At 40.0% G+C, this 27,352-nt stretch overlaps 1 protein-coding gene across 2 annotated transcripts in view; it reads right to left on the bottom strand.

The window, feature by feature from the left end:
* Nucleotides 1-27,352, bottom strand: part of MPP7 (MAGUK p55 scaffold protein 7) — a 229,416-nt gene that overhangs the window by 109,939 nt on the left and 92,125 nt on the right. For both annotated transcript variants that reach the window (XM_019973184.2, XM_070800975.1), the window contains exon 3: nt 24,162-24,280. In XM_019973184.2, the coding sequence (XP_019828743.1) occupies nt 24,162-24,280 (119 nt within the window). The remainder of the gene's footprint in view (nt 1-24,161; nt 24,281-27,352) is intronic.

Below are 27,352 nucleotides of genomic sequence, written 5' to 3'. Positions count from 1 at the left end.
ATATAAGCATTATGATTTCTCACATTATAGACTGTCTGTATATCACTGGACTTGGTTGAAAGGACATAAAATGTTTCAATGATTTTTTTAAAAAATAAATATAAGCCAAGTGGAGGCAAGATGGCAGCACAAGTTGCCTCGCAAAAAGAGACTGCAAGACAGAGATGCTGGAAACAAAAGCAGTGTGAGCAAGACAGAAGCCTGGAGGGACAGGGCAGAGAGAGCTCTGAGTCAGTGCAGGAGGGGCCAGAGAGGGCAGATTCTACAAGGAATAAAATGGTACCTGCGCGGAGAAAAACCTTTTTGATCATTATTCACATTTCACAGCAACAGACAAAGAAGCAACGGGAGGCACAAATCTAGAAAAATTACTCTCGAATATCACCCAGTCTCCCACAGCTGACCTCCCTCCACCCTCTAAAGGTACAAAGAGACTCATTTCACTCAAACATGGAGAGAGATTAGAAAGACAAAAAGAATGAATAACATACAGAGACACAACGAAGGCACGGCAGAAAAATATGACCAAAAAGCAAATGAAAATCCTAGCCTAACATTTCAAACTGAGTTAATGGAAATGAGAAAAGATTGGAAGCTATTAGAAAATAGCATGATCAGAATTAGAAAAGGCTCAGAAAAGAGATGATTAGAAAACAGGATGATATGAAGAGAACTGGAACACGGGAGACACATATTTTTCAATCATGAAGACTAAATGAGAAGCAACCCAAGAGACATGGAAAGTTACAATTAAGGGAAATAAACAATACAATGAAGAAACAAAATTTAGATCAAGTAGTAATGAAGAAAGGTGGAAAAGAGAATTCATGGGGAAAGACTCATTATTCTAATGTCCATTTAACAATGCTACTAGAGGTCCTGGAATGAAAAGCATGAGGTAAATACACAGAAAAATAAATGACTGATAGATGGATAGATAATATAAGGATGATAATGGAAAAAATAATAGTTTTGCCATTATTAATAACAACAACAAAACTACAGTAAATTAATCAAATTTCTAAGCAAATTGCAGGGTACAAGGACACTATATTGCATCAATACATTTCTGTGTACCAGCAGCAAACAATTAAAAATAATATTTTAAATACCTAGAAAGAAACTAATGATGGGTAGTGAAGTGAAGTTGTTTCAGTCCTGTCCGACTCTTTGCGACCCCATGGACTGTAGCCTGCCAGGCTCCTCCGTCCATGGGATTTTTCAAGCAAGAATACTGCAGTGGGTTGCCATTTCCTTCTCCAAATCAAGGATTTGCAGGATGTAAATTAAAATTACAAAGTGTTACTAAGAGAAATTAAAAACCTAAATAAATGAAAAGATAGACCATATGTGTGCATTATAAGATACAGTACTGTAAAGGTATCTATTCCATCCAAATTGAACTAGGAATCCAACGCAATAACAGTCAAAACCCTAACATGCTTTCCTGTACTTTAGACAGCATGACACTGGCATAAGGACAGAAAGACAGAAAAGGAGAGAGAGCCCAGAAACAGACCGTGCATATCTGGACACAAGATTCATGAGGAAGTTAGTGCTGCAGAGCTGTGGGGAGAAGCTAGCCTTTCCTCAGATGGATTCCTATCTCACCCCACACCCCAAAATCAACTCAAGAGAGACAGCAGATCTAAATGCGGAAGGTAAGATAATAAAGCATCTACCAGTGAAGCAGGAAGTATCTCCATGATCTTGGAGTACCCATGGTTTTCCTAAGTAGGATACAAAAAGCACTAACCACCGAGGGAAAGATGAATAAACTCTGCTATGTTATATACCAAAATCCTATTTAAAAGAAAAACCATAGTGGGTAGGAGGTATTTGTAATACACAAAACCAGAGAAAACTGGGCAGAAGACCTAACAATCTTAACTTATCCTAACTTCATCAGAAAGGATGCTCAAATGGCCAACAAACGCCGGAAAAATCGCTGGGAATCCAAATTTAAAACCCATTGAAACACCACAGGTAGTTTAAAAACAAAATAAAATGAAACAGAACGCCTTAAGACACCAACGTTTAGTCAGGATGTGTGTGGAGCAGCAGCAACTGCCCTGCGTGTGGCAGGAAGAGAAACAAACACTTTGAACAAGACCCTGTTGCCACCGTTATTAAACACATACACCCAAGAAATGTGTGTGTGTGTGTGTGTATGCCTCACTGCACACACTCAACACATCCAGGAGTAAACCAAAGACCTGTATGGCAGCTTTATCCACACAGTCTAAATCAGAAACAGTCAAAATGTCCATCAACAGCTCCATAAACTGCAATGTACTTACAGAACAGAATATCCTTCAGCAACAAAAGCAAATGAACTATCTACTCATAAAGTAAGTGAACCACAAGAACATCATTCGAGTAAAAGATAGTCAGACACAGAGATACAATTACATATCGTGCAGTCCCATTAAAACTTCTAAGAACAGTCAAGTGTGTATGTGCTCAGTCACATTCAATTCTTTGCAAACCCATGGACTAAAGCTGGCCAGGCTCCTTTGTCCATGGAATTTCCCAGGCAAGACTCCTGGAGTGGGTTGCCATGCCTTCCTCCAGGGGATCTTCCCGACCCAGGAATCGAACCCATGTCTCCTGTGTCCCCTGCACTACAGGCAGATTCTTTACCACTTGAGCCACTGGCATATATTCTGGTTTCTCTTCAGATTGTATAAATCTTTCGCCTTTCATTTGAGCCATAGGGGGAGCCCAAAATGAACCCTAAAGTTTAAAGTCAGAATAGTATTTTGCCCTTAGGAAGTAGAGATGAGGAGAGGTGTATTTTGAGGGGATTAAAAAACTACCATGAAATAAAAGCATGTGATAAAAAGGGCAAGTGAATACTTGGGAAAACTAAAGGCCAACACTGAGAACGATTCTTTAAGAATTTAAAAATAAAAAGGAAAATATCCTTTAATCATCAAGACAAAAACAGAAATAAAGGAAAGAAGTTATGTTGGCATCAGACTCAGGCAGGAACACTGTATGCCAGGAGTTGAAGAGGGAACATACTTAAGATACCCAAGATTTCCATTTCAGACAAACTGACCCTCAAATATTAATATAAAGACCACAAGAACTTTTAGGAAAACTGTTCCCATGAGCCCTGCCCACGAGAAAGGTACTAGGGAATGAATTTCTAAAAAAATTACAGAAGCTTCAGGATAAAGACTGTTGGTCACCTAACAATCCAACGCTAGACGAATGGTAGGGCTAAGGGTGAAAAAGCAGATCTGGAATGTGGGTCAAATACAAGCACCAAAAACTAGAAAGAGATGGGAGAGAATACATGGAAAATAAATAAACTCACTGATCACCTAGTAGGCATTAAAGGAAATAAGTGTTAGTTGCTCAGTGGTGTCTGACTCTTTGAGTCAAACTAGTCTGTCAGACTATTCTGTCCATGGGAGTCTCCAGGCAGGATACTGGAGTGGGTTGCCATTCCCTTCTCTAGGGATCTTCCTGACTCAAGGATCGAACCCAGGTCTCCCTCATTGCAGGCAGATTCATCATCATCTGAGTCACCAGGGAAGCCAACAGGCATTAATTGGAAGTAAAAAATAGAATAAAGCAAATGAGAAGCTGCAAACAGCAGAGTAAAGGAGTTTCTATTGGTCACTGTTAGGAACTGACGGTATCTGAAAAAGACAGCATCCCATTTCTGTGAATCTCCCTTAAAATACACAGGGAAAAAAAAAATGTGTATTTTAAGCCTGAGACACTCTCTCAAGCCGAAAAACAAGGGAGCACAGTCCAACGGTGCTGTGTCAAAAACCAAAGAGCCAAACTGAAGAGGTTCCCATGGGCCAAAGGTGGGGTGACTGGAGCTTCAAAAGGAATGACTACAATGAATTGACACCTACCAAATATTTTTTTAAAAATCCATAAGTTCATAATAAAACATAAAAAAAAAGATTACTGACTAACTTTGGCAAATGTTAAGGTACCAAAACAACATTCTGAAAATTTTTTTAATTTTTTTAAAGGTTTTTTTGATGTGAACCATTTTTTTTTAAAGTCTTCATTAAATCCGTTACAATATTGTTTCTGTTTGTTATGTTTTGTTTTTCTGGCCAAGATGCATGTGGGATCTTAACTCCCCAAGCAGGGATCAAACCCACACCGCCTGCATTGGAAGACGAAGTCTTAACCACTGGACTGCCAGGGAAGTAATTTTTAAGTTAAAGCAAAGACTCTGGCACATGGCCCCAATATAAGCTGCATTTCGAAGTAACCTAGAACTTGATAAGAAAAACTTCTAAGAAAATGAATAAATTTTGGTATAAGCAGCTGATGGATTGCAGTATTAATAATAATGCCTATAACATTTATGGTTACTTAGTTTAGTGATTTACACCAGACAGGAATCTCTTCGCCAACCTCAGATGCACTAAAATGATGTTTTTAAGAAAAAAAATGAAAAATAGTGGTTATGTGGCAGTCAGAAGACTAGACAATGAATTTCTATTAATAGAAAAGGGAAGCCACAACACAGAATTAGAACCGACTGGGAGCGGTACAGGAAGAAGCCAATCTGGTCCAGGGCTACTGTGATGCTCAGAGTCACCAGGCGTGGGGGGTGACGAAAGCTAGACCCTGATGGGGGTCTTCTCCCCTCCCCTCCCCAGAGGGCCACGCGGCCAGCCACAGTGAGTCCCAGGCACCAGATCTCAGGTTTCCATGATGAGAACACTGGAAACTGCAGGGGAAAAGGCCTCTACAGTATGCAGTATGCAACCTTCCACAACCAACAGTAGCTCATTTTTCTTCCCTTCACTCCAAAGCTGGGTTTCTCCACCTTGACACTACTCATATGTTAGGCTGGATATGATACTTTGTGATGGGAGCCTGTCCTGGGCTTTTTAGCAGCATCCCTGGCCTCTATCCGGAGAAGGCAATGGCACCTCACTCCAGTACTCTTGCCTGGAAAATCCATGGACAGAGGAGCCTGGCAGGCTGCAGTCCATGGGGTCGCTAAGAGTCGGACACGACTGAGCGATTTCACTTTCACTTTTTACTTTCATGCATTGGAGAAGGAAATGGCAACCCACTCCAGTGTTCTTGCCTGGAGAATCCCAATGACAGGGAAGCCTGGTGGGGTGCCGTCTATGGGGTCGCACAGAGTCGGACACGACTGAAGCGACTTAGCAGCAGCAGCAGCAGCTGGCCTCTATCCACTAAATGCCTGCAGCACTCTCCCTTCAAACCCTGACGATCAAAAATGTCTTCAAATATTGCAAAATCTCCCCTTCTCCTCGGTTCTCTCCAACTCCCCTCCCAATTTGAAAAACCACTGTTCCAAGTCCACCAGTTCCAGACCAAGAGCCTCCCATGAGCCTCTTAACACCTCACTATCAAATACAGGCAGATAACCAAGAATGAACAGACATCTGACAGAAGCCTTCAACAGGACAAACACCAAGCAGACCGACAGAAATAAAGTCCCAGAGTAAAGAAGGATTTATTAATAAAACAATAGAGAGTTGAAAATAAAATCAAAACCATTCCACTGAGTATCTATAAACCAGTAGAATAGCTTGATTTTTTTTAATTGAACTGCAGTTGATTTATAATATTGTGTTAGTTTCAGGTGTAGAGCAAAGCGATTCAGTTTTATATGTGTGTGTGTGTATTCCTTAAGATTATTTTCCATTATAAGTTATTATAAATATTGAATATAGCTCCCTGTGCCATACAGAAGGTCCTTGTTATTCACTTACTTTATATATAGTAGTGTGTCTCTGTTAACTTCAAACACTATATTTATTCCTCCCGTAGCCACTTACCCTGTTTGTTTTCTATGTTTGTGAGTGTTTCTGATATGTAAACAAGTTCATATGTGTCATATTTTAGATTCCACATATAAGTGATATCACATGTTATTTGTCTTTCTCTTTCTGACTTACTGAACTTACGATAATCTTGAGGTCTATCCATGTTACTGCAAATGCCAATATTTTATTCTTTTTTTGAGGCTCAATAATATTCTACATCTTCTTAATCCATTTATCTGTCAATGGACATTCAGGTTGCTTCCATGTCTGCTGCTGCTAAGTCACTTCAGTCGTGTCTGACTCTGTGCGACCCCATAGACGGCACCCCACCAGGCTTCCCTGGCATTGGGATTCTCCAGGCAAGAACACTGGAGTGGGCTGCCATTTCCTTCTCCAATGCATGAAAGTAAAAAGTGAAAGTGAAATCGCTCAGTCGTGTCTGACTCTTAGCGACCCCATGGACTGCAGCCTTCCAGGCTCCTCCGTCCGTGGGACTTTCCAGGCAAGAGTACTGGAGTGTGGTGCCATTGCCTTCTCCATGTCAGGCTGTTGCTGCTATGAACAACTGGGGCACAAATATCTTCTCATATTAGAATTATTGTCTTTTTCAGATAGATGCCCAGCAGTGGGATTGCTGGATCATTGTCTATGGGGTGGCACAGAGTTGGACACGACTGAAGCGACTTAGCAGCAGCATGGTAGCTCTATTTTTAGTTTTTAAAGGAACCACCATACTATTCTGCATAGTAGCTGCAGCAATTTACATTACCACCAACAGTGTAGAAGGGTTTCACTTCCTCCAAACCCTCTCCAGCATTTATTATCTGTAGACTTTTTGAAGATGGCTATTCTGACTAGTGTGAGGTGATACTTCATGGTTTTGGTCTGCATTTCTCTAATAATTAGTGATATTGAGCATCTCTGCATGTGTTTATTGGCCATCTATATGTCTTCTTTGGAGAAATGTCTATTTAAGTCTACATAATAGCTAGATGTTAAATTCACAGACCAACCCGGGTTCCAGACCAGATCCACCACTTAACTGCTTGTGTAACCTCAGTCAAAGCCATATGTTGTTCTAATCTTCACAATAGGGATAAAGACTAGTTAGTACACATCTCTCAGAGTTACTCGAAGAGCTAAACAAGGTATATAAAACTTTGAAAAGCACGTGGCACATAAGCAATCAATACATAAGAGGTGGGGTGTTTTAATTATTCTTAATTCTACAGTGCACCCATGGTATAAGATTAGGATATGAAAAAGGAACAGCGACACAGACACACACGCAAACATATTTGGAATTACAATTTTAACAGCATATTTTTTACAAATTAAGTAGAAAGATGGAAAGTAAAAGTTGAGGATATCTTTCAGAAAGCAAGAGCAGAAGGGAAAAAAATCAGACTGCTGATCGAGAAAGACCAGTACATAGCTAAAATGACTTCCAGAAAGATGCAAAAGGCCTGAGGAAAGGAAATTATCAAATGCATAAGAACTGAAGAACAAAGTCTCCAAACTGAAAAGGCCTACTGGATCCCTCTACAACCCTGGGTGCAGAGAACCCCCAAAACAGTGATGCTCCTTGTGAAATTCCTGCCTCAATCCACTCTTACCCGGCTAGTTCTTAAGCATCCCTTAGACATCAATAACTAGCTTAATAATCACTTCTCCAGCAAAACCTTCCCAAACATGAGCAAACACTCCTGCCACCCCCATTACACACTCTAAGTACCAAAAACCTTTCTGTATATGGCTATAAAATTTACCCTTATTTAAGTGATTATTTGAGTATTTATTTCAAGAGTCACGTAGAATACAGACCACCATATCTATTTTTTGCCATCATATCCCAACCCCACCTAAAACCAGGTATGAGAAATGTTTAAGTACTTTTTATACGAAGAACCTATATAATAAAATCACTTGGAAATATATCCCTTGGAAATATATTACTAATAATAACGACCTCTATCACAAAGTTCTATGGCTCTTTACAGGACATAAGGAAATTTCACATGTTTTTCATACTGCTTTGGCCTGCTTTTGCTTCTTTTTATTTGTAATCCTTCAGTAACAATCAGCAAGTTCCTTGAACGCTCAGGTTTCCTAAAGGAGCCAGCGCCACCTAGTGGACGGACAAAAGATCAAAAAGCACGGCAAGGCAATGATGCGAATCTTGGTAGGCACACAATAGTGACTACACAAATATTTACTCAAAGTGGAAACCAAAGATGTAAGTCAACTTTATCACGTAGTGAAAATCAAATTTTTATCACTTGCATAATCTAGAACATTCCAACTTGAACAAATGAAATGTATAAATACAGCATATTTTTAAAGTTGACAGTTAACACTGTTTCATTTGGCTTCTAACTGAACTAAACACAGAAATGAAAATAAGGGAAAAAAGCACTTACAGCTGCTATTCTACCAAGGTATAAAAGAAAAGGAAGGCACTATTGAAACACTAATTGCACGCAAAATCCATGACTGGATATATTAAAGGCCATTTTTTAATTAGGAAAGGTCTTTATCAGAACATACATATTTTATATTTTATTACACATATATTTTATATTTTGATCTTCAAAGTCCTCTTGTTAACCCAAAACAATCTCATGAAATTTAGTAAGAAAACAAGGAACTGTGAGAACAACATAGATGTAGTCATGATGAGAAAGAATATCAAGTTAGAGATAGATGACCCAGGCCAGCACACCCTACTGCACAGCTACTGCTGCTAAGTCACTACAGTCGTGTCCAACACTGTGCGACCCCATAGACGGCAGCCCACCAGGCTCCCCCGTCCCTGGGATGCTCCAGGCAAGAACACTGGAGTGGGTTGCCATTTCCTTCTCCAATGCATGAAAGTGAAAAGTGAAAGTGAAGTCGCTCAGTCGTGTCCGACCCTCAGCGACCCCATGGACTGCAGCCTTCCAGGCTCCTCCGTCCATGGGATTTTCCAGGCAGGAGTACTGGAGTGGGGTGCCATTGCCTTCTCCGCTACTGTACTGGGAACATCACAAAAAACCAGTGAAACTGTAAAACGCACGTCTCCTTTCCTCAAGCCTTGCCATAGCAGTTAGGAGGGAGATGCATGCGTATCAAGAAAAAAAATATTACTAAGTTTTGACAAGAAAACAAACTCTTAACTTTTTAATGCATCTTCTTTACTGTGGTAAAACATGCATAATATTTACCCTTTTAACGATTTTCTTTTTGCATTTCCATATAAAAATTTTTATTGGAGTACAATTGCTTTACAATGCTGTGTTAGTTTCCACTGTACAACAAAGTGAATCAGCCATACATATTCATATATCCCCCTCCCTCCTGAGCCTCCCTCCCACCGACCCATCCCTGACCTCTAGGTTATCACAGAGCACCAGGCTGAGCCCCTGGGCTACACAGCAGCTTTCCACTAGCTGTGGAAAGCTACATATGGTAGCGTATGTACATGTCATTGCTAATCTCCCAATTCAACCCACCATGCCCCACGTCCACACATCTGTTCTCTATGTCTGTGTCTGTTTCTGCCCTGCAAACACTAACTTTTTATAGCACGACTGTCAGATCAATAGCAACCACTTAAAGGAATAAGCTTCAAGCAAAGCCTGCACTGTGAACATGCATTTATCTTCACCACTACATCACCCAGCTGAACATGAAAAATAGAGAAACACCACACAGCAAAGGCCCCTGTTGGGTCTGAGTGGGGTAACCTGTGGTGATAACCACCCTCCGAGTCTTAACGGCTTCTCACAGTGAGGCCTGTGGTCCAGTTAACACTGCAAGTCCTGGGGACTCTGCTCACACGCCACCTGCCAGGCCAAGTGGAGGGCACCCCAGTATCTCATACCCCCGATAACCAGCAATGGCCAGAGATGAGGCAACCATGGCCCGGCTCCTCGGGGCTCCTGGCTGCAGTCACATCTCACATCCACTCACATTTTATTGACTCCACAAGTCTTTCGCCCACATCAAGGGACACAGCCAACGTGACTTCACATGTGTCTGCAAATAGTATTACCAACGGAGAGATGGCAGGATGGATGTTTCTGTGACTCAGTGTGAAATCATTTAAAATTAATTCATTGCATTTTATATACACAAAAGCCTATGATTTCACTTTGAGGGTTTTTTTAATAATAAAATTGCATTAAAGTCTTGGTTTTAAAAATTCTAATAGAGCATTTTAAACAACATTTTGAAACCTCTGAAAGTACTTCATTTGAAAATGTTAAAGATTTTCTAAATATTTTATGTGAAGATGGAAAGAAAAATAAAATCATCCGTACACAATATCCCAATCATGACCCCCAAAGAACACCTCTCATTCCTAAAGAACACCTCTCATTCCTACTATCTGTACTGACATATAAAAAAACATTAACAGCACCTTTCATTTTAAAACAGGTGGATTAAAATCTTTACTGTCATCTATCTGTAATAAAGACGACACAACTTACACAACTTGAATTCTAATTGAAAGTGATTTAAAAAACAAACTACACTAACAGTTATTTATGAAGGACCTTAGTATTGCAATAAACAAACTCAATGGAATGTGAGCAAAAGTCACTATGCCCTCAGCGGGTACTTGAGTATTTGTAAAATAAATGGAAACCAAACTGGGCAAGATGGAGCCTGGAAGGGAAGGTGTCCAATCCCTCTCAACAGCAACCCTCCCCCCAACACCTACATCACCTGTAAGCCACGTGGAATATGCAAGGATGGATTATACACAGCTCCTGCCAGAAAGGACTGGCTTCAAGGAACACCATACCCATAACTACAGTAGGTGCCAAAATACGTCACATAGATGCTTACAATATTAGATCAGTGCAAACAGCCACAGAATCAGCATTTAAAAATAACTCAAACCTCAGTCTTGGGTGAAGGCTATGCACCTCACACCCTACTGCATGTTCTCCAAACCCACGAGCTAAGGATTTTGTACTGGATGGTGGGTCTGTCCAAGATGCTTCTGTCTTCTGCATTTAAGACAAATAGAATCTGTGCAAATGTATGCTTGGATGCAATAAACTATCATAAAAAGTGAGCGGAACACAGATCAGAAGATACAACACATACAAACAGAGATCCAGTATCAGATATATGAAGTAGTTCCCACAAATCAACCAGATGAAGACACATAACAAAAGAGAAACAACAGGCAAAAGATATATAAAAAGGCATAGAAAGGAAACTGGAATAGCTCAATCTCTAGTATTCAGATGAGTAGAAACTAAAATAAGCGGACAATATTTCAAATTGACCCTGTTGGCAAAAATTAATTCCAAACGTTAATACAGACATAAAGCAATGGAGACTCTCCTTCTGCTGGTGGGACTGTAACAGGAAACAAGCTTAGAAGAGCAACCTGGTAATACCTAAAAAAGTGTGAGATGCACCCACTCTAAGAGGAGCAGCATCTCCTGTCTGCACCAGAGGACTCTTTGCAGTTCAGTCGCCCACTTGTGTCCAGCTCTTTGCAACTCTTCCTGTCCCTCACCCTCTCCCGATGTTTGCCCAAGTTCACTCTTTGCTCAAAGTGACGTGGAGACAACACTGGTTTCCAAGTGAAGGCATCTTGAATGTGAAGGACACCTTTCAACGTAAGCAGCCATCACCAGGAGAATAAACAATTTGTAATTAAGTCAAAGAATGCCATATAGCCATGGAAATTACTGAATCAGAGTTATCTGTATCACCATAAATACATCTCAAAATATATAGCAAAATGTTAAACAACAACAAAAAAAGAAAGTTGTTGACTATCATTCTAATTATAAAAAGTTTTCAAACACACAAAGTAATATTTTGTATTTTTCCAGAAGAGAAATTCAAGATAAGGTGACTTCTGGCTGGTGAGGAAAAAAAACAGAAACAAGAGGGACATTCAGGCTTCAACCGAATCTGCAGTGTTTTCTTTCTTAAGCTGTGCGGTGAATATGCGGGTATTCAAGCTGCGGTTCTGCCTTTTCTCATGCCCCAAATATTGTATGACATTTTTAAAGTGAAGGAAAAGTTAGAAAACATATCTAGCCAACTCAAGAACTTTTTCAAGAATTTCAAATCATAGACTATATTAATTTCCACTGCAATTTCACAGAATGAGAGCAAGGAAGTAAAAAGGCAAGAACAAAAGTTTATTAAGGCAAGACAACATCATCGTGAAAAACACAGAACTGTAGCCAAAGGGATGGTGAAAAGAAAATAGTGTAAATTCTGGGATAAGCACTGCACATAGCAAAAAGAAAGAAATGCGGGAGGTTTAAGATGATAACCACCACAGCGACTTATGTACCAGACCATTTAAAGCATGTTTCATATATTCATTCGTTCAGTCCTCACAACTACTACTGTCTCCACTTAATACGTAAGGAAAACGAGACACTCTGAAGTAAAACACTATGACTGTTACTGTCGGTACATGTTCTTGGCACAGCCAGGATCTGAGACCCAGCAATGTGGCTCCAGCGTCCCAGCTCTGAGCCACTACTGCAGACATGTGTCCACATGACGGACAAGAGTGGAACACGGAACACTCCTCAGTATCCCCAAAAGTCCATGATTCATGCACTGCTCACAAGGCAGCTAGATGAACACAAGGAGAATGAAATGACTGCAAGAATGAGAGAAAAAAGAAAAAAAGAGGCAGACAAAAGTCCAAAGGTAATCTGAATAATCAAAGCTGTCCCTGGAGCTTCCAAGATTCCTCCCTCTAGAAATTACCTGTTGAACCACATAGGGAACCCACTCATTCACTTAATGATTATGAGCTGAGTGCCTGACGCACCAAACTAAACTCCAGGGAATATTATCCAATCCCTCCCTCCAGATCAAATGGAGTTTACACCAAAAGTTTACTTCTGCTTCTAATTTTTTTTTTTTTTTTTTTTAAGATTTGGAGAAACATGCTAGAAACTACAAAAATCTAGGACTCATTGGAAAAGTCCCTGATGCTGGGAAAGATTGACGGCAGAAGGAGAAGAGGGCGTCAGAGGACAAGATGGCTGGATAGCATCATTGGTGCAATGGATATGAACTTGGGCAAACTTCGGGAGATGGTGAGGGACAGAGAGGCCTGGCGTGCTGAAGTCCATGGGGTAGGAAAGACAATTCTAGAAACACTGTTTAAAATGGCAGCTAGGTCTCCAAGCCAGCCCACAAAAGCATCTCTAAATCTGTTATGCGAAATTCCACCTCAACCTTGAGTCTTCTGTGAACAGCATGTGTGTTCCTGCACGCCTTCCAACACAGCCCAGAGAGGCGAGGACCTAGCTCGACGCGACCCTGCCACCTCATAGTCCATCAGGGCCCCAAGCAACAGGCCCCTCCCTTTTCCTCTCTGGGTCCACAACCATCTACAGTCACTGTACTTTGAGAACCAATTCAGAGCAGGAAGACCACACTCATGGCCCAACAGCATCCTAGGAACAGGACACGAACAAATGCCCGCCCTTGCCTTAAGGCAAAGTCTCCAAAAACACCACAGTCCAGGGACTGGGATGGAAACGAGAGCCGATCCAGGCACCAGAACTGCAGACATACAACTCCCTGAGCCAACCATTCCCTTGCTGGGTATGTCCAGCCACACCTACAGAACAACTCAGCAGAACCTAATGAAGGGGGATGCACAACTTGGCCCAGTGACCCCACTGCTAGGTAGAAAATCCAGAGAAGTTCCATGTATTCCTACTGAAATTCCAGTTCTCTGGAATTGGAGAATAGCAGGAATCACCTCCACAAGGGAAATGAGAGGATTACTGGTTTCCTGCCTCTACCCATTCTAAGGAATACATTGTTCTTTTCTTTTTTACCATTTTATTGGAATATAATTGCTTTACAAAGTTATGTTTCTGAGTTTCTGCTGTACAGCAAAGTGAATCAACTGTATGTACGTGTGTGTGCATATATATATACATATACATATATATATATACACACATATATATATATATATATCCCCTCCCTCTTAAGCCTCCCTCCCATGCCCCCTCCATCATACCCCTCTAGGTCATCACAGAGCATCAAGCCGAGTCCCCTGTGTTATATAGCAGCTTCCCAGTGGCTATCTATTTTACACAAGGTAATGTATGTATTTCAATACTACTCTGTCAATTCATCCCACCCTCTCCTTCCCCCGCTATGTCCCTAAGTTTGTTCTCTACGTCTGCATCTCTATTTCTGCCCTGCAAATAAGTTCATAGTACCATTTTTCTAGATCCCATATGTATGTGTTAACATACAATATTTATTTTTCTTTTTGTGCCTTACTTCCCTCTGTATGAGTCTCTAAGTCCATCTAGATCACTACAAATGACCCAATTTCATTCCATTCTATGGCTGAGTAATAGGGCATGAACTGCTCTTTAAATCAGGTAGGATACCCCACACGTGCGTGTGTGTGGAGTAAACAGACTCCCTGTTAGTCAATTATGAATATATGCAAATTAAGATGACTGCTCTAAAGCGAAGCATATTCAAATGAATATCTAAATCTCACAGCAACTTTCAAAAGGTGCTATTCCATGATGTGAAACACACACCCAGCAGGAGGATGCAAGCCCATCAAGTACCCACAGTCCTGGCCCCTTAGTCCCCCCATCCCCAGTCCTGAGCAAATCTCTAAGAAGGGTTACATATGGCCTCTGTTTTGAGAGTGTGAATTACAAAGGCAACAATTTACTCAGGGTCTCAGGAATTCATATCTTCAGCAGACTTTACATGTTTCTGTGCCTGAAAAAATGTAAACTATAACGTAAGAAATAACTTCGTCTGGCTCCTCCAACAGAGCTGGCCAAACAATTACCTTTGATTGGCCGAGGAGCGTTACCAGCTGCTGACACCCAGCTCGCCCCTCCGTCAGCCCAGGTGGCCGGGGATCATTCGCAATGTCTGACTGCCTTTTCCTTTTCCTCCCACCAAGGCAAATGGGATTGCAGAGGCAAGTAACATAACCTCCCCACCGGGCTTTCTCTCTGAACCCCACACCCCCCTCTCCCCTCCAAAACAGCACAATTTGTTTCTAAAGAGCTGGGACCAGCAAGCTTCTTGTAAAATAGCCTTTCAGCCTTGAAGCTGATTTACTACCGTGTAAATATCACCTTCCCCAGCCCCATAGGATGCTTTCCATTGCTTCTAGATGAAAAGAAGAGAAGAACGTGGAGTGCCTGCATGATTATAAAACCACTACCCAATAAAATTATCTGTCTCTCTCCTTTATGGCTCGACTATATCAATTATCCTGGAAATAACTACTTTCCAGGCAAGTCTCATGGTGCTAATGATTAAGAAAACTGGAATTATTGGAAGATTAAGATCAAGCATTACCTTCAAGCTGGTTTTTCATTTCCTGAAGTTTCCAGGTTGGAGATATAAAATTTTTAAAGTACATTCTCATTCACAGGTTGCTTTCTGAGCATCTGCTCAAGACTTATTTTCAGACTCAAGAGTAAGGTTTTCACTTTTAAAATCCTACCTAACTTCACAAGCATTAAAGACGTCACGAATTCACATTCATATGGAGATGGAAAATAAACTGCCGCTAAGTTATCCCTCATACCTTGCTTCCACGTGTCAACTACCCTGCCCATGACATCATGTGTTTCATTAAAAATAAAACTGCAGGACATCTTTAAGAAGAGAAATTAAATATTTTCAATTATAATTTGGTAAGAAGCAATTATCCAAAATAAAGAACTCTTGCAAATCAATAATGAAATCACAGCCAAATTAAAAAGAGGGCAAAGGAAGATGTCTGGTTTCAGCTCAGACATGTGAAGAGAAAGGAACTTGCAAGACAAACTGTTACCTGAAATCGGGAGGGAAAATCATGGCTAAAATCAACTTAGTAGGGGTAGAAACTGCTGGAGCCAGAAACTTGCAGGAACCCTTAACCGGTCATTTTGACAAATTAATGCTGGGCAAAGGTAACTAGCCTGAGGGACTCAGTCTTGGAGGAGAACCTTGCACTTTCCTCAAAGAGCTCTACCCACCCCCCCCAAAAAAAAGCCCTACCAAGTTCTCATGGTAAAAACAGGAGAAAAATCCCCTAGTGTTTCAAGCAGGGGAAGGAGAAAAGTAACCATTTTGCAATACAAAGGCCAAGAGCTCTCTCCCCTCCAAGCATGCATACATGCTAAGTTGCTTCAGTTGCTGTGCGACCCTGTGGACTGCAGCCCACCATGCTCCTCTGTCCAAAGGATTCTCCAGGCAAGAATACTGGAGTGGGTTGCCATGCTCTCCTCCAGGGGATATTCCCAACCCAGGAACTGAACCCATGTCTCTTTGCCTCCTGCACGGGCCGGTGGGTTCTTTACCTCTAGCACCACCTGGGAAGCCGCCTCCCTCCGAGTGAAAGTGAAAGTAGCTCAGTCACGTCCGACTCTTTGCAACCCCATGGACTACAGTCCATGGAACTCTCCAGGCCAGAACACTGGAGTGGATAGCCTTTCCCTTCTCCAAGAGATCTTCCCAACCCAGGGATCGAACCCAGGTCTCCTGCATTGCAGGCGAATTCTTTACCAGCTGAGCCACGAAGGAAGCCCAAGAATACTGGAGTGGGTAGCCTATCCCTTCTCCAGTGGATCTTCCCAACCCAGGAATTGAACCGGGGTCTCCTGCATTGCAGGAGGATTCTTTACCAACTGAGCTATCCCTCCAAGAGAGTGGCTTTACTTATCAGAGCTGTATTTGACCTGGGAAAAGGGCAGTAAGAAAACTTAACCACATCCCCACCTCCCAGCCTTCCCATCTCAAATAAGGGAAAAAAGGAAAGAAAACAAAAAGGCTAAGAAACGCTTTTGAAGGTCCTCATACCCAGGGACTGACATTTAATCAGAATATTATATACCAATTTCTCTCTCCAAGACCTCACCATCATTAATAGGGCTCCAGTAAAATAACACTGGGTTATAACTGAGACAGCCAAAGACACAGATTCCAAGAGCATTCTTAAGGAAAGACAAAGGGAATGGGGGTGGGGCTGAGGGTGAGGGTGGTGGGGTGAGAGACACATTAAGGAAACTGGAGTCTCGGGTACTGAGAGCTTCAGCAAACATTAAACACAGCCAGGTCAATGCCAAAACTCACATGTAAAGTCTCATCACCTCAGTACATATTACCCAATACATCATGTCTAACTTTCAATAGAAAATCACAAAGCATAATAAAAGGCAATAAAAGCACAGTCTGAAGAGATAAAGCAAGGATCCGAAAAAGACTCAACTCTGACACAGAAGTTGGAACTATGAACTAGGGAATTTAAAATATGCATGATTAATAGGCTAATAGCTTTAATGGAAAAAGTGGACAACATGCGAGAACAGATGGAAAATGTAAGCAGAGAGATGGAAACTCTAAGACAGAATCAAAATGAATGCTAGAAACAAGGAACACCATAACAGAAACGAAGAATGCTTTTGATGTGCTCGTCAGTAGACTGGACAAGGCCAAGGAAAGAATCAGTAAGATTGAAAATATGTTAATGGAAATTCCCCAAACTGAAACACAAAGAGAAATGGGATGAAATTTTTAAAAAGGAACAGCATATCCAAGAACTGTGGGACATGTTCCATACATCTTTTGTAACAAAGAGAAAAAGAAGAAATACTTCAAGTAATAATGACTGAGAATTCTCCAAAATTAACGACAAAACACCAAACCATAGACCCAGGAAGCTCAAAAAATATCCAACAGAATAAATGACCAATAATCTACCCTTTGGTACACCATATTCAAACTGCAAGATCCAAAAATAAAGAGAAAATACTGAAATAATTCCAAGTGAAAAAACACCTTCCCTATAGAAGACAAAGACAAGAATAACATCAGACATCTCATCAGAAACTATGTAAGCAAGGAGAAACTGGAGTAAAATATTTCAAGTGTTGAAAGGAAAAGCCACCACTCTAGAATTCTGTATCCAGTGAAACTGTACTCTGAAAGTAAAGGAGAAATAAACACACAAACTTGAAAAGAAATCTGCTGTCAGTAGACCTGCCTTGCAACAAGTGTTAAAAGAAATTCTTTAAGAGACGAGGAAAGTGATATAGGTCAGGCACTAGAAATACATCAAGAAAAGAAGAGCATCAGAGAAGGAGTAAATAAAGGTCAAACAAAATCTTTTATTTTTCCTACTCTTAATTGATCTGACAACTCTTTGTTTGTTCAAATAACAGCAATGCATTGGGTGACGATAGTATATGGATAAGTGACATGAATGACAGCAATGCGATAAAGGATGTAGAAAAAGGAATTAAGAATATTCTTTATAAGATACCTGCAACTACCTGTGACAAGGTACAGTGTTACTTCAGAGTAGACCTAGATTAGTTGTTAATGTATGTAGCAAACTCGATAATGGCAAGCACTAAAAAAACTTTGATATGTTAGGAAGGAATCGATGGAATCATGTAAAATGTTCACCTAAAAGCAGAGTACGGAGAGAGAGGGTGATTTAAAAAAAAAAGAACAAGTGCTATGAACAGAAATCAGTGGCTGCTGCTGCTGCTGCTAAGTCACTTCAGTCGTGTCCGACTCTGTGTGACCCCATAGACGTCAGCCCACCTGGGATTCTCCAGGCAAGAACACTGGAGTGGGTTGCCATTTCCTTCTCCAATGCAGGAAAGTGAAAAGTGAAAGTGAAGTCGTTCAGTCGTGTCTGACCCTCAGCGACCCCATGGACTGCAGCCTACCAGGCTCCTCCACCCATGGGATTTTCCAGGCAAGAGTACTGGAGTGGGGTGCCATTGCCTTCTCCATATAGACCACGCTAACACTAACCAAAAGAAAGCTGAAGTACCCACATCAGTTTCAGACAAAGTGGAGAGCAGAACAAGGTAAACTGTAAGCGATAAAGGAGGGTATTACATGATGAAAAGAGAGTCAACCCTCTGAAAAAACATAATAACCTTCAGTGTGTATGCATCTAACAAGACAGCGTCAAAACACATGATGCAAAACTGATAAGACTGCAAGGAGAAATGAACAAAGCCACTTTTGTACTTGAAAACTCCAACACTCTTTTATCAGTGATTGACAGATCCAGCAGGCAAAAAATCAGTATTTAGCACCATCAACCAACTTAATCAAATACTTCATCCAACAACAGCAGAATACACATTCTTCTCAAGCTCACACAGAACAAGACAGACCACATTCTGAACCATAATACACCTTAACAAAATGGAAATCATATAGCATATGCTCTCAGGTCACATGGAGTTAAAAGAGAAATCAATAACAGAAAGACAGCAGTAAAATCTCCACATGTTTGGGAACTAACCAACAATTCTAAAGTACACATGGGCCAATGGAGAAGTTTCAAGATAAATTTTTTAAACATTTTGTAATAAATGAAAATATGGTTTAACAAAATTTGTGGAATGATGCAGAAGTAGTGGTTAGAGGGAAAGCATGGCATTGAACATTAAAAAAAAAAAAAAGAACTAAAATCAATTTTCTAAGCTTCTACCTTAGGAAACTAGAGGAAACAGAGCAAGGAGAAAAAAAGAAAGAAAGAATAAAATACAAGCAAAAAGCAACAGAATTGAGACAGGAAACAGGGGGGAAAAAAAAATCAATGAAACCTAAAGCTGGTTCTTTGAAAAGATAAATTGATGAACCCACAGCCAGGCTAACAAAGAAGAAAATGAGGCACAAACTCCTAATAATATCAAAAATGAAAGAAGAGTCATCATGGATCCCAAGGACACTAAAAAGATAAAGATTATAAACAATTCCATGCCCTCAAATTTGATAACTTACATGATTCCACCAATTCCTTGAAAGATACAAATGACAAAAACTCTCACACAAAAATAAATAGATGATCTAAATAGGCTTATATCTACTAAAGAAATCAGTAGTTAATAACCTTCCCCAACAGTTAGCACTATGCCCAGATGGTTTCAATGGTGAATTTATGGAAAAAATCCTACCAATATTCTACAAACTCTTCCAGTAAAAAAAACAGAAGCAGAGAGTGCACTTCCTAACTATATGCCAAGCATTACCCTCCTACAAAAACCAGATAAAGACATTACAAGAAAGGAAAACTACAGACTAGTATCTCTTATGAACAGAGATGTAAAAATCCTCTGCAAAACATTAGCAAATCAAATCCAATCAAGGATAACATGAACTATATACCAAAACCAAGTGGGATTTTTCTCAGGAATGCAAAGTTTGGTTCAATATTCAGAAGGAATAAAGTAATCCGTCATAGCAACAGGATAAAGAAAAGTCTATATGATCAAAACAGTAGATGTGAAAGAATCATTTGAAAAAAAAAAAAAATCCAACATCCATTTATGATAAAAAAAAAAAAACACTCAACAAACTCGGCATAGAGAAGATTTCTTCAATATGCAGTTTTAGCTTAAAATACCAGTTCCTCCTCCAGTGCCTCTCTGAGGCCAGCATTGAGGGATGCACCTTCTGCATATCAAAAAGCTGAGCCCGTGGGCCATGGTGGAATGCGAATCACCATGTCCTCTGGGGGTTGAAGACCCTATAAAACAAGGGCTAAACCTGCTCTATTAGAAATTATCCCCGGTGTCCTACATAGTGTCTGGCACAGAGTGAGACCTCAACAAAGACAGCAAGAACAAAAGTCAAGCATCAGAAATTAAAACTACATAACTAAAAGTTATCAGGGTCTGGTTGAGTTTCACCATGACTCCCTCAAGACTGAAATCACACAAATACACACAACAATGCAATCAGAACAGGAAATTTTCCTTGGAAATAAGAGTTGTGTTTTGTTGAAATCCTTCAGAATCTCCAAAAGAATAAAATTCAGATTGCTACCTTTTTTTCTCCTGCCCCATACAAATATGCAACTATTTGAAAAGGCAGGGGAAAAAAAACGCAGGCAGCTATTTAAAAGGTACTAAAATTTTTATATTCTTATCCTAGAAATCCAACACAATTGTGAAATAAGAACAAAAATTTCTTGAAGAAAGAGAACTACCAATCTTCTTTAAAATTAACAGTTAAGTAAGTCTTTAAGCCACATATTGTTGGCTTAAAATGAACTCAATCCAGATTATAAAAATACACACAATGTAACTGAATAAAATAAAATTTAAAGTAAGTAAAGGAATTTCAAAAGGAAAAAACACAAGGATAGGAGATACGATTTGGAAATGAGATTCAGGCACAAAAAATATGCTTCATGGGTCTGTAAATTTGCAAAAACATGGATCCAAAATGTGGCTCTGTGCACCCATCAACTTCACTAGATAATGTGAAAACTGATGTCCTCGTCTGGTCTCACATTAGATAGGATATTTCCATTCTTATATATAATATTTCCAAGGTCTTCAGTAGGTACCACCTTTCTTCTTTTTTTATTTATTTTTTATTTTTTGGCCATACCACGCAGTATGTTGGATCTGAGGTCCCTGACCAGGAATTGAACCCGTGCCCCCTGCATTGAAAGCAGAGTCTTAGCCACTGGACTGCCAGGGAAGTCCAGATATCAACTTTCTTCTGAGTTAACCTTAACCCCTTTTTGGAATCTCATATTCATGGTTTTTATTATTCAACTTTTCTATTTAGAAATTTTTCTTTAAAAAAAATCTTCAGTTGCAGTACAGGACCATCATGGTTCTCTTCCAATGACAACTCACAACCTATAGTATTCCCCTCAGAGTGGGGCTTGAGACCTTAAGGTGCCACGCCATACCTGCTGCAGACCCCAGCACCAAACCTGCCTCTTCTTAAGTATATTTTACATCAGATCAGCAAGTTGTCTGTTTAAAACTGCGAGGCAATTTACCAACCACTTTCTTTTTTTACCCAAAAGATGAGAACTGTGAAGATTGGGGGCTAGAATAAAATCAGGTTTTCCGTTCACCCAGTTCTAAATAATGTACCAACAGCGTCAACTGTAGGCAAAAGAGCATAACATCAAAGCACACAAAACCAATCTTTTCAAACAAATTCCTTTTGCTCTACCGAGATTTATGTATAGAAGCCGAAGCCTGCTCTCCTCCACCCTGCAGTAGAGGCTCTTGGAAGACGGGTCAGCAGATTGTTCCAGCTGTTTAAACTACGCTCCTGATCCCGTGAGACCGGCCTTCTGGAGGCATCCTAGGTTTTCCTACTTGAAAACTAACATAATGGGTCAGTCAAAGGACACCTTGAGTCTGCGCATGAGAAAAGCAGGGGGGCGCGTCTAGTGAGAAACTGAGAACATACTGGAATTACATAATAAAACTCATTTTTAAAATACATTTTATGGCAATTACTGAAAAACATTTGGAATAGAGCACATGTTATTATGCTACTTAAAAGACTAGCAACATCCATTTATTTGCTACATTGTTTTTATAAACCAGATATTGGTAACACTACGCTTCCTACCCACTTAATTATGGACACACACTTTGAATAACAACTTGTGCTGAAAACTCAACAGCTAGTGTAACTAAGAATTTTTTACTTTAGTTTTATTCTTTTAATATTAAAAATAACCACCATCTCTGCCAATTCTTTTTAGTCCTTCACATGCTATGATAATTAAATTTAATAATTTATTCACCTAACCTATATAACTACCAAAAGAACTAAGATCTTCACTATTTTATTTGAAACTCTTTGTCAACAAACAACCTTGTCAAACAGATACAGACTCACAGACTTAGAGAACAAAGTTATGGTTGCAGGGGGCAGGAGGATGGAGGAAAGGGATAGTTGAGGAGTTTGGGATAGACATGTACACACTGCTACATTTTAAATGGATAATCAACAAGGTCCTACGGTATAGCACAGGGAACTCTGTCAATATTATATGGCAGCCTGGTGGGAGGGGATTTGGGGGAGAATGGATACATGTATATATGTGGCTGAGTCCCTTGGCTGTCCCCCAGAAACTATCACAGCGTTGTTGATCGGCTATTCTCCAATACAAACTAAAAAGTTTAATTTAAAAAATCTTGTCAATAGGTAATATAATTTCCATTTTATAGACAAGGAAACTGAGATAGTAGCCACAGTATAAATAAATACAACATACACATCCATTGTTTGGGGAGCATATTTGTTTACTGATTAAGAAGTGATGGTGCTATTTTACATGTGTTTTATTCCTTCTATCAAGAAACCAAGTCAATCTAAACAATCCATAACTGTCCAACTTCCAAACATTTAATACAGGAGTATTTTCATGATTGCTTCACTAAGTCATAAACTTCACCAATTATTAGCCCAAGACCATTTCTAATACATCCCAAGAGAGCAACTACCTAAAATTATTTAGAATACAAAGATACCTTGGCAATAATACAAAAACTAAAAAATTTAAAAAACAACAGACACAATAAAGCACTCTTTAAATGTAAAGCTAGGGAAATGCCACAGATCAACACTTTAATTTCTTGAGAATTGCTACTGCTTAAAGCACACAAATTTCAACAAATTTGACCAAAAAAAAAAAAAAAAAAATGCAGTAAGAATTGTCCTGTCCTGTGAAACAACGGTGCCTCATTTCCAAATACTATACATCAGTCAAAAAGCCTCTTATCACAACAGACAACCGTAACAGATGGAGCCGAATTAAGTATAGGATCAGATACTGTTGAAGCATACGTTTCTGTCTCCTGCAGACTCTGTAAGACTTTAAATTCCTTTCAGCTTGAGTTAAATGGGAGAAAATGCAATTCATATTTCCAGAAGCAAGAGTGGCATATTTTCCAGTAAGTTCCTTGTTCTCGTTTTACTATTTTAAGACTTCTGATCACTCCCAGCACTGCTGTGTGGCAAGATCTGATTTCTGGTGGTTGATCATTTCCAGGGTATGACGCTTGGTGAAACCGGTCTCCAAACACTGTTTTTTATTCCTATTTAGCGTCAGTGTATTTATACACAAAATACCATGTCAGTGGCGCTGGGCCAAGAAGAGAAACAGCTTGCTAGAATTTCATTTGACTTTGTTAGAGGAAATTATTTTAAATTAATGTGGCTACTGAACAGCTGCCATCCTTAACCTCAGAAAATATATTCCTTCTAATTTTTGCTGCGAACATTTATTTATTTAAGTTAAACTCCAGCTCATGAATGTTGACCATGAGGAGTCTAAACCTTCTTGCGACGATTTCACATTCTTTTTCTAAACAAGGGCAGGCGCAGGCTTGCTCTATTAGTATGCACGGCCAGGTCGCCACCATTAAGTGAAATCATCTATGTATTTTTGGTAGAATCTTTTTTAACAACTTCCACGCCTGTCAGTGAAATGGAACAAGGCTGTTTTGTTTTTGGAGGGCAATAATTTGATCTCTGCTTTACTGGATGGCGCTCAAAATATTTTTCCATATGTTTTTCCGCAAAGAAAAATCTGACATCAGCATGGTTTACCTTGACTAGTGAATGCAGGCTTTTTTCACCAAACACATCCCAGAGGAAGGTCAGGTCTTCCTGGCTGTCCACATGTGGCTGCAGCTGGGCTGGCAGAGCCACCAACAGCTCATACAGACCTATAAAACGAAAATAAAACACAAAGTGTAATCTCAGAGTGATCTCATTAATTTCGCTTAAGGTGTGTGTAATTGACGGCTGGAACATGTCGTTTTTACTGGATCTGTATTCTGGGCCATCAAGCAAAACTCTTCTCCAAAGAAACAAAGGAAGCTTTTGGATTTTTAAATTCTAAAGATGTATGTATAGCAGGCCTGCTTTTACCTCCTGCAGTGGTCAACATTTTACAGTCCTCCAAGTTTACATAACCCGAAACAAAAAAAAATATGTACAAGCTTTCAAAAAAAAAAAAAAATCGAAAAGAAGAAAACGCATACATTCCTTCCCTTAATCGTTATTACATTTCCCTCGACGTTAGCCAAAGAGTGAAGTGAGTCATGAATAGGAAAAACTTCTTTAGAAGAGCAGAAAATTGATAGCGTGGTCCATTAAAAAGGTTTTGTGGTTTCCAAACAGTTCCTAATAATATATAGCTTCAAAAACATTTGCATTATCGAACGTCCAAAGTCAAGTTCTAAAAAGCCAGAAGAAACCGTACTTGGTGTGGCATTCTTTGTAGTCACCCTCTTTTTAACAACAACAAACTCTGCAGCACTTAGCCTAAATGCAACTCTAATTTGAAGGTATGTGATGCCCTTGGGAAGAGTCAAGGCAACAGATGCAGGTCACGCATGTTCTCGCTGGAAGCTCCCTCGAGCAGACAGTAGCACAGTGTCCCGGGAGCGGGCTGTGCAGACCATCCATCGCGTTCAGGGGCCGGCAGACTCCTGTCCAAGAACTGTTGCAACAGTGCTTGCCCGGACTCTTCAGGGAGGTGACCTGGCAGAAGTCAGTATCAACTCAGAGCACATGTTTCATTTTCCAGCGGGATTACATGAGGTAAAAAGGACAAAATTCCTTTTATTTCTGTCTGCTGTCTACAAAAACACCGAGACCTCCTGGGATTTACTAGCACATGGGACTGTTGTTATTTCTGGTCTGAATAAGTGCTGCTGTTCATCAGAGAGACAGCTTTACAAGATATTCCACCAGCAAAGACTTGTAAATTATGGCCTTCTGATCAGTGTAGCTGTTATCTTCCTAAAGCGTTATAATATTCTGATAACGTGATTAACTCACAACCAATTGCATTTGGTAAAACTCTGGAAGTGAGATATGTAACTTGAGATTCGATTAAATTGAAACATTCCTGGGGCTGTATTTGGCCACAAAGATCTAAAATACTCTAGGGAAAAGTAAATAAATAAAACCTTCTCCCAATTACATTCTTAAGTATTGGTGGTTTATATTTGTTCCCATAAAAACCTGGCACCCTTCCTAAACTAGCACTTATTTACAATTCAGTAAAAATATTTTTAAGGTATCTCAACCTAAGTCAATGTACAGGTCTCAGTTTATACAAATACATACACACACACACAGAACCACCAAGATCAGCAGTTAAGGTCAGAGGTTCAAACTATGAAATTATGTAAAAAGAAGGTAGAATTTCACTATTCTATTACCGATTTCAGGAGTAGTAAAAATGATTACCTATTTCTTAGTAATATGATTAGAGCTGAACAATACAAATTCAACTGTGATATAATTTATATGGTACAGTTCTTGCGGGGATTAAAGGAGTTCCTACACTTTAACAGTCCTGGCACGTGGTAAATACTTGATGTTTCATGTGTAATGCAAGTTTCAGCCATTGTATTACTGATTACGACTGTTATCCATCATTATTATTACTAAAAAAAAAAAGCAAAACTCTGAATCAAACAGTCCTAGATGCAAACCTCAGGTCTCCATTTTAAGGATTTCACATAACTTATATAAGCCTTGTTACCCTCACGTGTTGAAAAAGAAATGATAATCTACACATGTGGTAAAACTGCATCAGTTCAATTGCTCAGTCATGTCCGACTCTTTGCGACCCCATGAATCGCAGCACGCCAGGCCTCCCTGTCCATCACTAACTCCCAGAGTTCACTCAGACTCACGTCCATCGAGTCAGTGATGCCATCCAGCCATCTCATCCTCTATCGTCCCTTTCTCCTCCTGCCCCCAATCCCTCCCAGCATCAGAGTCTTTTCCAATGAGTCAACTCTTCGCATGAGGTGGCCAAAGTACTGGAGCTTCAGCTTCAGCATCATTCCTTCCAAAGAAATCCCAGGGCTGATCTCCTTCAGAATGGACTGGTTGGATCTCCTTGCAGGCCAAGGGATTCTCAAGAGTCTTCTCCAACACCACAGTTCAAAAGCATCAATTCTTTGGTGCTCAGCTTTCTTCACGGTCCAACTCTCACATCCATACATGACCACAGGAAAAACCATAGCCTTGACTAGACGAACCTTTGTTGGCAAAGTAATGTCTCTGCTTTTGAATATGCTATCTACGTTGGTCATAACTTTCCTTCCAAGGAGTAAGCGTCTTTTAATTTCATGGCTGCAATCAGCATCTGCAGTGATTTTGGAGCCCAAAAAAGTAAAGTCTGACACTGTTTCCACTGTTTCTCCATCTATTTCCCATGACATGATGGGACCAGATGCCATGATCTTCGTTTTCTGAATGTTGAGCTTTAAGCCAACTTTTTCACTCTCCTCTTTCACTTTCATCAAGAGGCTTTTTAGTTCCTCTTCACTTTCTGCCATAAGGGTGGTGTCATCTGCATATCTGAGGTTATTGATATTTCTCCCAGCAATCTTGATTCCAGCTTGTGCTTCCTCCAGCCCAGCGTTTCTCATGATGCACTCTGCATATAAGTTAAATAAGCAGGGTGACAATATACAGCCTTGGCGTACTCCTTTTCCTATTTGGAACCAGTCTGTTGTTCCATGTCCAGTTCTAACTGTTGCTTCCTGACCTGCATACAGATTTCTCAAGAGGCAGATCAGGTGGTCTGGTATTCCCATCTCTTGAAGAATTTTCCAGTTTATTGTGATCCACACAGTCAAAGGCTTTGGCATAGTCAATAAAGCAGAAATAGATGTTTTTCTGGAACTCTTCCTTTTTCCATGATCCAGAGGATGTTGACAATTTGATCTCTGGTTCCTCTGCCTTTTCTAAAACCAGCTTGAACATCTGGA

Source organism: Bos indicus, chromosome 13, assembly GCF_029378745.1.
Source record: "Bos indicus isolate NIAB-ARS_2022 breed Sahiwal x Tharparkar chromosome 13, NIAB-ARS_B.indTharparkar_mat_pri_1.0, whole genome shotgun sequence".
Taxonomy (NCBI): domain Eukaryota; kingdom Metazoa; phylum Chordata; class Mammalia; order Artiodactyla; family Bovidae; genus Bos; species Bos indicus.
Note: the sequence above shows the minus strand (reverse complement) of the source record. Positions and strands in the feature narration are given on the sequence as shown.